At 51.0% G+C, this 15,597-nt stretch overlaps 1 protein-coding gene across 12 annotated transcripts in view; it reads right to left on the bottom strand.

Annotated features, from left to right (window-relative positions):
- The window catches only part of DCDC2C (doublecortin domain containing 2C), a 94,013-nt gene that overhangs the window by 54,390 nt on the left and 24,026 nt on the right, over window positions 1–15,597 (bottom strand). For all 12 annotated transcript variants that reach the window (XR_013349893.1, XR_013349892.1, XR_013349891.1 and 9 more), the window contains exons 5-6: window positions 9,183–9,320; window positions 6,327–6,369 (exon numbers count right to left, since the gene is read on the bottom strand). Coding sequence is in view for 6 of the 12 variants with exons in the window: in XM_077844243.1 (XP_077700369.1) it covers window positions 6,327–6,369; window positions 9,183–9,320 (181 nt within the window). In the remaining 6 variants the exon portion in view is untranslated. The remainder of the gene's footprint in view (window positions 1–6,326; window positions 6,370–9,182; window positions 9,321–15,597) is intronic.

A 15,597-nucleotide genomic window follows, 5' to 3' on the forward strand; every position in this document is an offset into this window, starting at 1 on the left:
CAACAACTCACAAAGCTATTCCCGCTGGGACCTCTAAGCAAGGCGAGGCATCTCTGATAAAAGGATATTAAGCACATGGCAGGTTTGTTTTGAGTTGAGATAAAGGGAAACTCAGGTGTCTAAAAAAATCTACTGACAGCGGAAGATGACCACGCACGTGGGAGTCACAGTGGAAGCGAAGCTAACGGTGAGCTCATCCCAGGGGCCCTTCCAGCTCCATCCCACAAACTGTCCCCATGATACAAAGCGCCGTCCCAGTTTTCTATCTTTACCGAACATAGGCAGAACTATATACGTAGAGGTTTCTCCTGAGCTCTCCACGGCACCCGAGAAACGTCAACCAAACACCCCCCTGTACCATCAATATATTTACGATGCAAGTGACCGGCCGGCTTCTCCTGGCGGAAATTAAGGTGCATAGAACAGTCCCACAAGCAAACACAAGAACCAAGCAAAATCTCTCTACCCATTTTAAGGGGCTTCTGTAAAGGTTGCAATCCTGCTCAGAGCATAGGAATCAAGATCTCAGCAGAGCTAGTTTTAGCGGGCAGCCCGGTGGCTCAGCATCCTTCAGCCCAGGGCCTGGTCCTAGAGACCTGGGATCGAGTCCCACATCGGGCTCCCTGCCTGGAGCCTGCTTCTCCCTCTGCCTGTGTCTGTCATCAAGAAAGAAATATTTTTTTAAAAAAAATAAATGGTTTTAGAGACAGAACATGGTACGTGTGTGTGGCTCGTGTTTCGCAGGCAGCGGGGGGCAGGGATCCTGACGACCTGCCAGGCTCCTGGAGCATCGCTGATGCCTATTTCTCGCAACCATTTCCCTGATCCTCGGCCCCTCTGACAGACACCACGTATTTACCGTGTTACCTCTGAAGTAATGGTCAACGGACGGTGACACAGCACGGTGCCCTCGTGAGGACACAAGAGCAGCGCTGGCACAGAGCCAAGCACACACGAGAGCCAAGACCGTCGCGGCCTGGCCACCGGCCCGGTCACCCCTGGGGCGGCGACAAGACGAAGATGAGCTGGTCCACACCCAGCTGGAAGGTGGCCCGACACACACAGAACCTCGGGCCAGCGCAATGGTGGGTGAAGAGCGGCCATAAGTGCAATAAATTGATTTTCTTGTTGAATCTCACACCTTACCTAGAGCCTGAAGGAAACACCAGTGTTTTAAAGCACCTTATTCCTACGACATCCAGTGAAATGTGGAGCCGGCTGGTGTGGCTTCTCGTCTCGTCTTAGCCCAAGGCCTGGCTTGTCCCCGTCTCTCTCCACAAGGACCGCAATGGCCTGCACACCCAGGGCCCCTCCTCCCCTTCATCCTGTCGCCCCAGCCCCGCAGGCAGCCTTCATTTAGGATGTTTACTGTTTGCCTCTCACCACTAGGACGCTGGAAGCCTCATGGGACCAGGGATGTTCGTCTAATAACAGATTCCCGGAGCCTGGAGCCGGGTGGTATACAGTAGGCACACAGTAAATACTTGCCCAATGAGTGAGCAGCGCTAGAATCTCCTCTCCCTGTGCCTTTCAGACACTCACAGGAGTGTCCCAGCCGCAGGATGAAGTGCGCGTGCCTCAGCTCAGCGCTGTGAGCGTCCCGTCGGAGCCCGTCCACCTTCCTAGCCCCCATGGGCCCCCCACCACCGCCCGGGCCTTCCCGCCCACCATCCAGCCATCTCCACCTGCAACTCCCTTCCCCCCGGCTTCAGGCCCCTGTGCTGGGTCCCCGGAGCACCCACCCACACGTCGTCGCCAGCAGAACCCAGGAGCCGCCCTCTGCATTCCTGGACCCAGGCAATCGGCGACCTCACAACACGGATACGGGCCCTATGGAGTAATCCCAGCAGGTGCTCAGTAAATCTCTGCTGGTGTCCTGAGCTGAGTGGGAAGATGCAAGAAGAGTAGGAAAAGAAGAACAGAGCAAAGACAGGGGAAGGGCTGCCAGGGTGCAGGGTCTGGGAGGCGACTGGGCTCACATCCCGCACACGGGCCTGCCCGCCTGCCTTCCTGCGCCCGAGGCACAGCCTCACGCCGCCCTGCCGCCCCAGATGTGCCTGCACAGCTGGCCCTGCTCCAACGTCGCCGTGTCCCAAGCGGAGGAGCCCTCGTCTGCACTCCCACCCCCGGCACACGTGCACCCGGTGGCCACGCACCTGCAGCTTCCACCCACCAGCGCCCCCCTGGCCTGAGCTCCCCGAGGACGGGGCACGCAGCCTTCAGCTTTATACACACACGTGGTGTACAGTGGACACTCCGCGTGCTCCTTTATTGTCAGAGCAACAGAGACTTACGGCAGCTCTCGGAAACAACGGATTGAGCAGGAAAACAGAGAATCTGTGTCTTCCCCACACGAGGAAACTTCTAGGTGTCACCTGTCCCCGCTTCTTCCTGCTCTGAGTCCCAAATCTGATATCAGCACGAGCGCTTCTTGCAAAGGTGACGGGGGCTGTTTTTTAATTTCATTCATCGTTTCTCCCATTAAAAACATCCTCAGGAAACATACGTGGGGCACGCTGTGCTCACTTCTCTGTAGTGCTCCGGGGACTACCATTCTTCTCTGGAGAGAAACTGTCCAATCCAGCTAAACTCTGCTGCTGCTGTAACAGATAGTCTTGCTCGGGCACATGAAAGGCAGCCTCCCGGGGTAATGTGAATTAGAAGAACAGAAACCACCCGGCTAATTTCAGAGTCCGGGCACGCCCTCCCACCAGCTTCCAGAGTGACCGTCCCGCTTCCAAGTGGGTCGAGGTGTGCCATCAGTGAACCAGCCCCCACTCTAAGCATTGCTAAAGTGCAACATTTGCTAACATTTGAACCAAACTGTTGCACCTTCAGGCCACTAGAAGGAGACACAAACGCAGCCTTGGATATTGTGTGATACTGCCATGGTCCTGACGTCACTGGCCTGCAAATGTCAGTTCCAAGGCACTTGCTCCATGTTGCACTTTACAGTTTAGACCTGGTCATTAAAGCATGGGTGTCCCACGGTAGGCATCTCTGTTTCTCACGCGTGCGCACACACACGTGCACGCACACACATACACAGGCACCTCTAATTTGTCAGTGTTTTAGCTCGTCTTCATTTCTGTTCACTCCCCAATGTTTGTGCTCTATGCCCAAAAGAGAAGTAGGCAGTATCAACATTCTGGTTAAGGATGTGATATAAATACAAAGCTTATTAATTATTTACTGATATTTTACAGAGGCTTACACATTAAAATATTCATTTTAATATAAGAATGCAGTTTTAGGGGATCCCTGGGTGGCTCAGCGGTTTAGCGCCTGCCTTTGCCCAGGGTGTGATCCTGGAGTCCCAGGATCAAGTCCCACATCGGGCTCCCGGTGCATGGAGCCTGCTTCTCCCTCCTCCTATATCTTTCTCTCTCTCTCTCTCTCTCTCTCTCTCTCTCTCATAAATAAATAAATAAATAAATAAATAAATAAATAAATAAATAAATAAATAAAAAATAAATAAATCTTAAAAAAATAATAATAAAAGAATACAGTTTTAAACATTTATTAAATTAGCCGCACTTCCTTGAAAAGAATAGACATAAAATCACAGTAAATGAGTTGCTGTAAAACTGGATCTGATATAACGAAACAAGAATAGGTTCACTCAGTCATCTTCATTGGACTAAACAGTCTTGGCTCAAGTTAACGGACACCTGGATCCACGCCAGCTTCTCCCACTTTCCCGCATCCAGAGCCACCCAGACCCCTGTGCTCCTGGCCATTACCTGCCTTCTCATTTCACGGAATCAAACACCATGAATCATATGACACGTGGTGCTCATTGCTGTTTTCATCTCCTAGACGTGGGCATGGCTTGCTCCCCTGTAATACACGACTGACCGGTATCTTCCACTGCACAATAGTAATTTCCTTTCTCAGGTGCCATAAAAGAGATGGTTGTTTCTTTGCAAAAATATAAGGAATTCAAGAAGAATGTACTCCACTAATATCAGATTGCCCTTCTATCTTTATATACCTTTCTGGGAATATAATAATTTTTCACTTCGATCCAATCATCTTGAGGGCTTTGCACAGCAACAACGTTCAACACGTGTGGTGCCAACCACATGCGTACCTCAGTGGGAGAGACAGCAAATTGAGCCGCTCTAGCTGGGCTCACCGTGATGACAGCAAAACCACACACGAGTGCCAACGGCAGTGGTCAGAGGCCATGTACGTAAGACGCACCCCATTTCACATGGAAAACAAATCAAAGAAGTTTAATAAGAGACACGTGCAAAGCCTGGCACACGCACATACAGAAGCAACCGTACTTACCAAAATGTGGTTGCTGTGACTAATTCTAAAACTCAGCCTCAGAAAATAAAGTGAAATAAAACCCAGCCTCCTGCAGCCAGAGAAGCCTGGCACATGGGACAGTTTTCACCCTCAAAAATGTACCGGTTCCTCACATGGGGCGATCTCTCAGCTCAACAAATCACGTAGACCTCTACACAAGGAACAACAAATAAGGTAAAAATACCTTGACAGGTGTTTTTTACAACAAACGCAGAGATTTTTACATCAACCTTTGTTAAAATCAAGGCGTTCTTTTCTAGGACTTTCTGTTTTCTGGAATAAAGTGTGTTTGCTCTGCTGTTACGTGGCTTGTCTCATGTCACAGAATATTTTCAATGATGATTTTTCGTTGACTAACACCTTGTGTTTCTGATGCAGTGTATGCATATTTGTGATCATTCTGTTTCAGGATTCTTAATGTTAAATATCATCATCAAAACCTGTTAACTTTCCCAGTCATAGATTTCCAAAGAAAAGAAACAATATCAGAACAAACATGTCTTAAATTTTAGACCAAGGAGAACAAATATTTAACAAAAGGAAAAGAAAACTATTCCTCCCTATGGGAACCCAGCGTCACAACAACATAACGAAATATGGGCATTAACAAAAGCAAGTAATGACGACCCCGGGCTACTGGCTCTGTCCTCTGAGCTCAGAGGCCTCCCAAACCACTGAAGCAGGAGATTCCACTGTTGTACCACTCGTGTTGTTCCCACATTCAAGCTCAGTACCCACGGCACACGTGAAAACACCGCTGAGGAAACTCTGCGAGGCTGGAGTCCTGTGCACATCTCCTGGGCCCTCTCTCCACCTGGAAAATCTGCCCTCTTCTCTGACCCACATTAGGACCCGTGCTCCGCTCACCCATCTCCACGTGTCGATTATCCTCCTACAAACTATCGCCCCTACTGGCTCACTCACACCAACTTTTTAACCATGAGACAAATCCGTGTGTCGTCCATCTTCACGCGACGAAGCGCATCCGTAGGGCAGGATCACATCTATCAGTTCTGTGTTCTCGATGGTTCTCGCCCATTCATCTGACAAACACTTAATCCCAAAGGCAACCCATAGAGAAAGAAAACTGAAAATAAGATGATCATTCAGCTCAGGAAGCTACCAAAATAACAACAGAGTCAGGAAAACCCTCACACCAAAAGCCAGATGAGGACAACATGAAAGAGAAGTATTGGAGGTGAACCTCACTTATCAACAGACAATGCAAAAATCCCTGACAAAATTGAGCAAAATGTATTCAGAAAAGCATTTTTTTTAAGCAGTATGGCTTTTCCAGGGAAGCCGGGGTGAAGAGTCGGGTCAGTCGGATTATCACCCCCAGCGACACTGACCCCTTCAGTGCAACTACGGGCAGGCGAGGGGTTGGGCTCATCCAAGGCTGGACTCCGGCCAAGCAAGCACCACGGTGGTTCAGGGGCATAAGGAAGCCAGAGTACTTCCGAGAGGGAGGTTGAGATGTGGTTATGAAGTCTGAGCTGCACCAAGGGAAAAGCCACATCAAGGGCTGACCGTTAGATACTGGGAAAGAACAGGTCAGTGCATGGGGCCTCAAGGCCGCAAAGTCCCAGCGGGGAACATGCCTGAGCGAAGGGGACCCGGCAGCAGGCCCCCAGCAGCTTCATGGAATGAATACTAAGGTCAGTAGAGCCTCTGAAACAGTTTAGATAAGATGGTTAGAGATGTTGGCCATCACAGACACGGGTGGTAGGGACCCGTGCGGCCGCCAGGACCTGGCTTCCACCTGCCTCTGGGATCAAGCACAGTTCTCATCTTTGCTGCATGAAAGGGACTTTTTTTTTTTCTTAATAAAGAATGAACTGGGGAGGGACAGATGGAGAGGGGGAGAGAAAGAATCCCAAGCAGGCTCCACACTCAGCAGAGCCCAACACGGGACTCAATCCCATGACCCTGAGACCATGACCTGAGCTGAAATCAAGAGCCAGACATTCAACCTACTGAGCCACCCGGGTGCCCTGAAAAGGACTTACTATTTTCTTCCTTCGTGAGTACTTCTCGATGTCCGTATACTTTCTGAAAGACAAAAGACAGTCAGCTAGAATCTATAAGAGTCAACCAAAAGACAAGGCCATTCCGAAGGCGCATCCAGTCCCCCCTCTGGCACCGACTCACATCAACAGGTGTTTCCCATTCTCGGAGCAGAAACGGTCCCCACTGAGCTCTGCCCAGCTTCCTTCCTGGACACCTTGGAAAATCCGATGGATTTCCATTTATATCAGGATGGCATTCTGGCCCAGGGACAGCATCGTTACAGGTGGCTCATGCCCTAAAGCTTTTATACAACCATGGGGGGAAATTCTAACAGCTTTGAGGTTTTCACAGTTGACAGCCACTCCCACAAACACGGATTTTTCATGCACTCTCGCGGGGACCTGTGGCACATGCACCAGGCTCTCCCTGGGCCAGAGAGAGAGCACCACTCAGAGACATGAGGGTCTAGTCAACGCCGCTCCGCTGACCAGGGGAAGCAAGGAGACCCCATGCGCATGCAAAGCCCAGCCCAGCCCAGCCTGCTTCCTCCACACGACAGCCGCCTGCCCCTCTGACGCGGCCCGTGGCGCCCAGGCACACACCCTGCTCCTGATCCCTCCGTGTGGGGGCTGACCCCCGCCATCACTACACAAGGAGGGAGCACTTCTGGCACCCAGTTCCCCAGCAGAGGGGCACCTCCTGGGTCCACGTCACATGTGAGAATGGACATCACTCTCTTAGCAACTCTGTGGACTCTCTTCCTCTTTGGTGAGGGAGAAAGCTACCAACAGACCCAGCTCAGGGCTCAGCACATGAACAGGTGACAGGGGAAAACAAAACACATGGAGAAGCCAGGGGACTCGTGTGGGGAGCAGGGGACATGGGAGGAGAGAGGACCATGCACCTCATCTCAACAGCCCTTAAGTAATCTCCACCCACCGCGCAGGTAGGACACTCGGCATGAAAGAGCACGTGGACAAAATCAGGAAATAGCCGCTCTTGCCAGGCTCACAGGCAGGACCCTAACCTAACCATCTGCTGTGGGGTCATCCCCTCGGACAGGACAAAAGCCATTATCTGCCTCAGAGTAGAAGCCCTAACAGCACATGAGTGCAAATAGTCACGAGGTCCCCTGGTGGCGTCTCAACTTCCCAGGCTCTGGGCAAGGGAACTCAAAGGGTGGGTGGGGGCGAAACCACCTGCCTGTTCCACCATGAGATGGACGCTGACACCTCTTTTTCTTTGCTCAAGAGAATGACCATTAGAAACATGAGAAGCAGCTACAGGGAAGGTCCCTGGCAGGCTCTCAAATAGCTGCTGTCGCTGCCTGTAGTTCAAACACACCCATGGGGCTGAGCAGTCAAGGCCGCAAAATCCCAGCATCATCAGCTGGAAACCACTCCTCTCAGCCAGACCCGGAATGGGCGCCAGGAGCCCGAGTTAAACTCTGCATCCCACAGCCCCCAGGAAGGAGAGCTCCGTGTGCACTGGAGGGAGGCACCTGACACCCAGCTACCAAGTTAGGGAGGAGCAGAGCCCCGCCTTCCAGGGTGGGTGACAAAGGGCACGGTTGGCAGGCACATCCCCTTGTGGCTCAAGGTCCACGGGAAGGCATATCCAAGGCAGCCTGCCTGCCATCCCACATCCCACCCTGTCTTCTCAGAGGATCCAAAGGCAATGAACTCAGACTCTGCCCTGATGCTAGGGCTTTGATTGGGACAAAAAATTGAGGATTTGGATTGGTATGTACCTCTGAACTCCAGTCTTGCAGGTCACCTCCTCCTTCCTGACCTATCACCGAGCCTGGACACCCAGTACTGTAGCCTCTGAGGGGCCCAGACTAATAAACGGGCTCCTGAATCTGGCCAGTACAACACCAGGGAAGTCAGGAAGTGTTCTGGACTACTGCTGGCCCTCTGGGTATTTGGAGCAGGGAACACTGGAGCTCTTACCTACGGCACAGCTAAAAAGCAAGGTGGGTGGAACACGGAAGTCTCTCTAAGGAAGCATCAAGTGTAATTGTGTGCTGGGAATGTAACTGAGACCACCTTATGAGGGGACTTCAAGGTCCTTGAACTGTGAGAACTGCGGGTGGACGCAGAGTCCACGCCTGTCTACGTGAGCATCAGTGCGGGATGGTCTGGCAACATCTGGGCAAGCAGGTCAGAGCCCCAACGCTGGGCTGCTCTTCAGAGTAAGTCCACAGGGCGTCCCTCAGGCAGGAGCCTACGGGGGAGAATTATGCTCTAATTACAAGAGCTCGTCTGGCCAAATTCAGACTGCAAGCAGCGGAGTGAGCAAAATGCCCCAGAAGGGGCAGCCGCTGTGCGTGCTCCTCAGTGATGGGATGGGAGATCCCACCCGTGCCTTCGTCTTCCTTGTAGACGTTCCCACGAGTCTACAAACACGCACACCATGGTGTACCCCGTAAGCCCGGGCTGGGCTCCGCTCTAACAGTCACCACCTTTTCCACCAGGAGAGCCTGCTGCCCCACACAAACTCTGGATTCCAGGTCAGGAAAAGCCTGCTAAATTCAGAAAACAGAACAAGGCGCCAGATGGGCTATCACGACTGTGTCCCGGGGCCCGCTCTGCGACTGTTGGGCACACGGAGACCCTTCCTGTCCGAGGCGCCCAGTGGCCCCAGGGAAAAAGCAGAACACACAACACAAGGGCTCACTGCCCTTGTGATACATCGAACGACAGGGGTTCCCACGTGCCCAGCTGTGAGAATCCAAAACTGTGTCATATATGCAGAAAAACAACCCACAGCTGAACTGGCCATGCTCGGGGGCGATACTAGGAAAAGAGGCAAACTGCACCAACTCCAGAGGTTAATTTATGAAGCGTGCTCACTGTTGGACCTCACTGGGCACCTTTGAGGATTTCCAGTAAGGGAAATATTTGAAGGTCTCCAGTCCTGCAGCAACATAAAAGTGGTTGTCTTGCAGATCCTTGGAGTTGTCCAAAAGATGCCCGTTCATGGTAAATAATCTGTGAAGAAAGCAAGAAGAGACAGGCAGGAGACTTTAGGGCAGCGACCTCTGGGCTAGGGGCATTGCTGCAGATCATACGACTGGGACGTGGGTTAGGGGCAAAGCCATGACCGCGTCGGCGAGCGTAATCCAGACGAGCTAATTAAAGCCCGTGGGAGCTGCTCTTCCAGAGTTAGGCTTGCTTTCCAATTTTAGATTTTTTAATTAAAGTATATTTTTAATTATGTACAAGTACTCAGAGGCCCCTGAGAACATTTTAAGCTCTTGGTTGGTGTTCAATTAATTTTAACTAATAACAGCAAGAATTAATACAAATTGGATTATATTATTATAACAATACTTGGAAAACAAACCAGTACTTAGCAGCAAATAATGCCCCTTTTTATAAGCACCAAAAGACTAATATTTGTCTACCTTTTACTCTGTACTCTTTTTTAGCAAGTATTCATTCATTCATTCATTCATCTTAAGAAATGATTCCATCCATTCAATGCTGAGCACCGGACAATGAGATGGACACTGTCTTGGACATAAATATGAGGAAAGGAAGTCACTGCTCGCCCAAAGCCAGGGTTTGGACACAAACCTAAGCAGAGAAGGGCAAAGATCCGGACTTTTGAGAGGAGGAAAACCAGACTCGGCTGTAGGCCTCACAAAAGCAGAGGCACGCAGGAGGGTGGGGACAGTGGGAGGGCTTCCCCACGGGAGATGGTAACGCCATCTGGGGAGGCAGGACGCAGGGGTCGACTATCACTACAGGTGAAAGGCACACAGGGAACTTGCACGGTGAATTCTGGAGCCTAGAATATTCTAGGGAAAGGATGATTGATTTTGCCGCAGTGACTGGAGATTGCCATGGAAGACCAGACAAGAGCTACGTGCAAGCAACAGATAGCTGACCCCGGTGGGTGCGTCAGGCCGATGCGGCTGAGGGAGTCAAAGGAGCCCGGCCTGGCTGCCAGAGCAAGGGTGTGCGAGGCGATCGGGAACCGGAGCAGCAATCTCCAGCGTGGGAAGGGGGCAGGTCACGCTGAAAAGGTAGAAGCCACAGGACTGTCCTTCCCTCCATCAATCCTCCCCAAACCTGAGCACAGGCCAGCTGGAAGGCTTGCTAACACGCAGACAGCCGGGCCCTGCCCTCGGGGCCTTGGATTCGGTGAGTCTAGATGGACCGGGACACTCGGTCACCTCTAGCAAGTGCCCGGCTGCTGCTGCTGCTCCGGGCCCCCCAGGGGAATGGCTGCCTGAGACCACTCCCTGGTGACCAAGAAGAATTTTGAGGGAGACAGCGCGAGAAGCCACTGGAGAGCGTGCGGGCAGCAGGTGGCCGTGACAAGGAGCACAAAGCTCCCAAGGAAAGAGTGAGGCATGGAATTCTGTTCCTCTCCTGCCATTGTCCCCGGGCCCACGTTGCCCGATGGCTGGAACGAGTGGCCCCAGGACTACGTCAGGGGAGCACAGAGGCCGGCAGCAGGCCAGGGTGGGACGGAGGCAGGTGGGCCGAGGGGCTGCAGGGCCGGGCGGGCCAGCCAGCGAGGCTCCACCGCGGAGTGCTCCGTGGATTCCACCAGAGGCAGAAGTGATGGAGCACATGGGCCCAGAATTCAATATAAACGTGAAAAATATTATAAACGAGATAGGAGGAGATAGTATCAATATGAAACAAGAATGCATAAAAAAGAAACAGAAATATGGAAGCGAAGACGGAGTCGTGGAGACAGCACCGTGCGGGGCGCCAGCAGGAGGGGTGCAGACACGAGCTGCTGTGGGGAAGACGCCGTGAGGGGTGTCCCGGGGGAAAGCAGCGTGAGAAGGAACATGAATTCGAGAAAAGCCGAGAAATGAGGCCGAGCAGGAGTGCCAACAGCCAGAAAGTAAGAATCTCAAAAAAGTAACTTTAAAGTGGGAAGGAAGAGAAATGCATGAAGGTGAACTTCTCGGGATTGAAGAGAGGGAGAGGACCTCGCTGGAGTCAGCCGGCGTGGAATCAGAGGCCATGGAACCCTGGCCCGCGGGCACAGGATGGCACACAGGGAGGCACGCGGCCTCCGAGGGCTCGCCCCAGAGCCAGAGCCGCCCCGACATCAGATGTTTCAACAGCACGGAAGGCACAGGACGGGGAAGTGACGCCTTCCAGACCTGGAAGCAAAAATACTTCGCAGCAAGCCACGCGCTCCTGCAAACGGGAAGGCGCGCCGGAAACCGGTCACCTTCACGGGCCTCGGAAGGTTCCTGCACAGACTCACGCGGACCGTGGCCCTGCAGCACGGAGCTAAGTGCGAGGGAAGCGACTCCCGCAGACGCGCCACGAGGGATTGCGGGAGGCAGGGGGACAGCCTGGGTTGCCGTTTGGAAAACTTCAAGGAGGGCACTTGATGGGATGAGCACTGGGGGTGATACTATACGTTGGCAAATTGAATTTAAAATTTTTAAAAATGTAAAAGATTTAAAAATTTGGTCAAAGAAATCTTACTCGCCATAACCCCCAATTCGAAGGGTGCCTCACGGCAAGGCGGTGGGGCCGTCGAGGGGAGCAAACAGGGTAACGGTCCCATCGGGAGGGAAGGAGGCGAGCAGCCCAGCACCTGTGAGGCCCAGCGGGCGACAGGCGCCCGAGGAGCTGGAGCCCTGGTCGGATTCTGGGGTCCAGGAGGATCGGGGCGCCTTCCGCAGAAACAAGGATGAGGTGAGCTGACGGCTCGGGGGACGGAGGTGCAGGAGGTGAGCTCTCTCTCCACAGTGGCTGCGCTGGGAGGAAACCGGACCCTGGAGAAGCTCGAGTCAAGGTCTTCCCTCGGGCGAGCTCCCCTTGCCAGGACGAGACTGGGGGCGCGGGTCTGTTTGGACGTCTGTTCTAGAAGGCTAAGTGTTCCTTCCAGGAAGTGAGGAGACCAAATCAACCTACTATTCGTACGTCCAAGCATTTCTTTCATTCCCTGGCTCTGCACTTCTTCTGAGCTCGACCATAAAGAATTGGAGGGAGAAAAAGTAATAAGCTTATCCATCTTATGACCTATTTTCCCTCCTAATGTCCTGTTGCCTTGCTTGCTTCGCCTCTGCCATTTCACGTGTAACACGTGGGATTAATTCCACGACCGCTCCTGGCTCCTTCCAAAAGGGCACACAAGTCTGTCTGCCCCGCACGACTGTCCCTGTCTTTGAGAGTCACACACCGATATTTATAGCTGCATTCTGGAATCATCCAGGACCCGCGGTACTGATTTTTAGGTGACATCTAACTTGCCCGGCATGCGTAGGGTCACCTTGGGATTCACCTCCCTCGCTAGGGCTAATGACGACCCCGACCCCGTGGCTCTAAACGCCCAACAGTTTGTCCTGCTCACAAGAGATGCTCAGTCTCCCTCGGTGGTGTCACAACCGTTGATTGTAAATGTGATTGTAAATCAATCGTTTACATTTTAATTTACCCCCAAGAGAGATAATCAACATGTGAAATAGGAGTAAAGGCTTTGGCTCTTCCACCCCAAGGCCCACCGTCTGGGGACCATCACTGCCCATAAAGATGATCCTTCTGCATGTGGATGTCCAATTTTCCCAGCACCATTTACTGAAGAGACTTTCTTCCAATGGATAGTCTTTCCTCCTTTTTTTTTTTAATTTTTATTTATTTATGATAGTCACACACACAGAGAGAGAGAGAGAGAGAGAGAGAGAGACAGGCAGAGGGAGAAGCAGGATCCATGCACCGGGAGCCCGATGTGGGATTCGATCCCGGGTCTTCAGGATCGCGCCCTGGGCCAAAGGCAGGCGCCAAACCGCTGCGCCACCCAGGGATCCCATCTTTCTTCCTTTATCGAATATTAGTTGACCATAAAGTTCAGGGTCCACTTCTGGGTTCTCTATTCTGTTCCATTCATCTATGTGTCTGTTTTTGTGCCAGTACCACACTGTCTTGATTACCACAGCTTTGTAGTACAACCTGAAATCTGGCATTGTGATGCCCCCAGATATGGTTTTCTTTTTTAAAATTCCCCTGGCTATTCGGGGTCTTTTCTGATTCCACACAAATCTTAAAATAATTTCTAACTCTCTGAAGAAAGTCCATGGTATTTTGATAGGGATTGCATTAAACGTGTACATTGCCCTGGGTAACCTTGACATTTTCACAATATTAATTCTGCCAATCCATGAGCATGGAATATTTTTCCATCTCTTTGTGTCTTTCTCAATTTCCTTCAGAAGTGTTCTATAGTTTTTAGGGTATAGATCCTTTACCTCTTTGGTTAGGTTTATTCCTAGGTATCTGATGCTTTTGGGTGCAATTGTCAATGGGATTGACTCCTTAATTCCTCTTTCTTCAGTCTCATTGTTAGTGTATAGAAATGCCACTGACTTCTGGGCATTGATTTTGTATCCTGCCACGCTACCGAATTGCTGTATGAGTTCTAGCAATCTTGGGGTTGAGGCTTTTGGGTTTTCTATGTAGAGTATCATGTCATTGGCGAAAAGGGAGAGTTTGACTTCTTCTTTGCCAATTTGAATGCCTTTAATATCTTTGTTGTCTGATTGCTGAGGCTCGGACTTCCAGTACTATGTTGAATAGCAGTGGTGAGAGTGGACATCCCTATCTTGTTCCTGATCTTAGGGGAAAGGCTCCCAGGGCTGCTCCATTGAGAATGATATTTGCTGTGGGCTTTTCGTAGATGGCTTTTAAGATGCTGAGGAATGTTCCCTCTATCCCTACGCTCTGAAGAGTTTTGATCAGGAATGGATGCTGTATTTTGTCAAATGCTTTCTCTGCATCTATTGAGAGGATCCACATGCAGAAGAATGAAACTAGACCACTGTCTTGCACCAGACACAAAGATAAACTCAAAATGGATGAAAGATCTAAATGTGAGACAAGATTCCATCCAAATCCTAGAGGAGAACACAGGCAACACCCTTTTTGAACTCGGCCACAGCAACTTCTTGCAAGATACATCCATGAAGGCAAGAGAAACAAAAGCAAAAATGAACTATTGGGACTTCATCAAGATAAGAAGCTTTTGCACAGCAAAGGATACAGTCAACAAAACTACAAGACAACCTACAGAATGGGAGAAGAGATTTGCAAATGACGTGTCAGATAAAGGGCTAGTTTCCAAGATCTGTAAAGAACTTATTAAACTCAACACCAAAGAAACAAACAATCCAATCATGAAATGGGCAAAAGACATGAACAGAAATCTCACAGAGGAAGACACAGACATGGCCAACATGCACATGAGAAAATGCTCTGCATCACTTGCCATCAGGGAAATACAAATCAAAACCACAATGAGATCCCACCTCACACCAGTGAGAATGGGGAAAATTAACAAGGCAGGAAACCACAAATGCTGGAGAGGATGCGGAGAAAGGGGAACCCTCTTGCACTGTTGGTGGGAATGTGAACTGGTGCAGCCACTCTGGAAAACTGTGTGGAGGTTCCTCAAAGAATTAAAAACAGACCTGCCCTACGACCCAGCAATTGCACTGTTGGGGATTTACCCCAAAGACACAGATGCAGTGAAACGCCGGGACACCTGCACCCCGATGTTCACAGCAGCAATATCCACAATAGCCACACTGTGGAAGGAGCCTCGGTGTCCATCGAAAGATGAATGGATAAAGAAGATGTGGTTTATGTATACGATGGAATATTCCTCAGCCATTAGAAACGACAAATACCCACCATTTGCTTCAACGTGGATGGAACTGGAGGGTATTATGCTGAGTGAAGTAAGTCAACCGGAGAAGGACAAACATTATATGGTCTCATTCATTTGGGGAATATAAATAATAGTGAAAGGGAATAGAGGGGAAGGGAGAAGAAATGGGTAGGAATTATCAGAAAGGGAGACAGAACATAAAGACTCCTAACTCTGGGAAATGAACTAGGGGTGGTGGAAGGGGAGGAGGGTGGGGGGTGGGGGTGACTGGGTGACGGGTACTGAGGGGGGCACTTGACGGGATGAGCACTGGGGGTTATTCTGTATGTTGGCAAATTGAACACCAATAAAAAATAAATTTATTATTAAAAAAAAAAAAAGATGATCCTTCATCCCACACCTCTTACTTTTCAACCTGGAAGGTTTGTGTCTTCCCTACGCCTCCTCAACTCACCCCCATGCAAGAGGCTGGGGCTCCTCATCCCCGGCAGTGCTCCCAGCGCTGAAGCCCTAGCCTTTCCCTCTACAACCTGCTAGCCCTGCTGCTCCCACTGCTCTGTCCTTCTGGTCCACCGATCCACACCAGGCCCCTGGTCTAAGATCACCAGACTGTCCCTGGAT

Source organism: Canis aureus, chromosome 12 (genome assembly GCF_053574225.1).
Source record: "Canis aureus isolate CA01 chromosome 12, VMU_Caureus_v.1.0, whole genome shotgun sequence".
Lineage (NCBI taxonomy): Eukaryota > Metazoa > Chordata > Mammalia > Carnivora > Canidae > Canis > Canis aureus.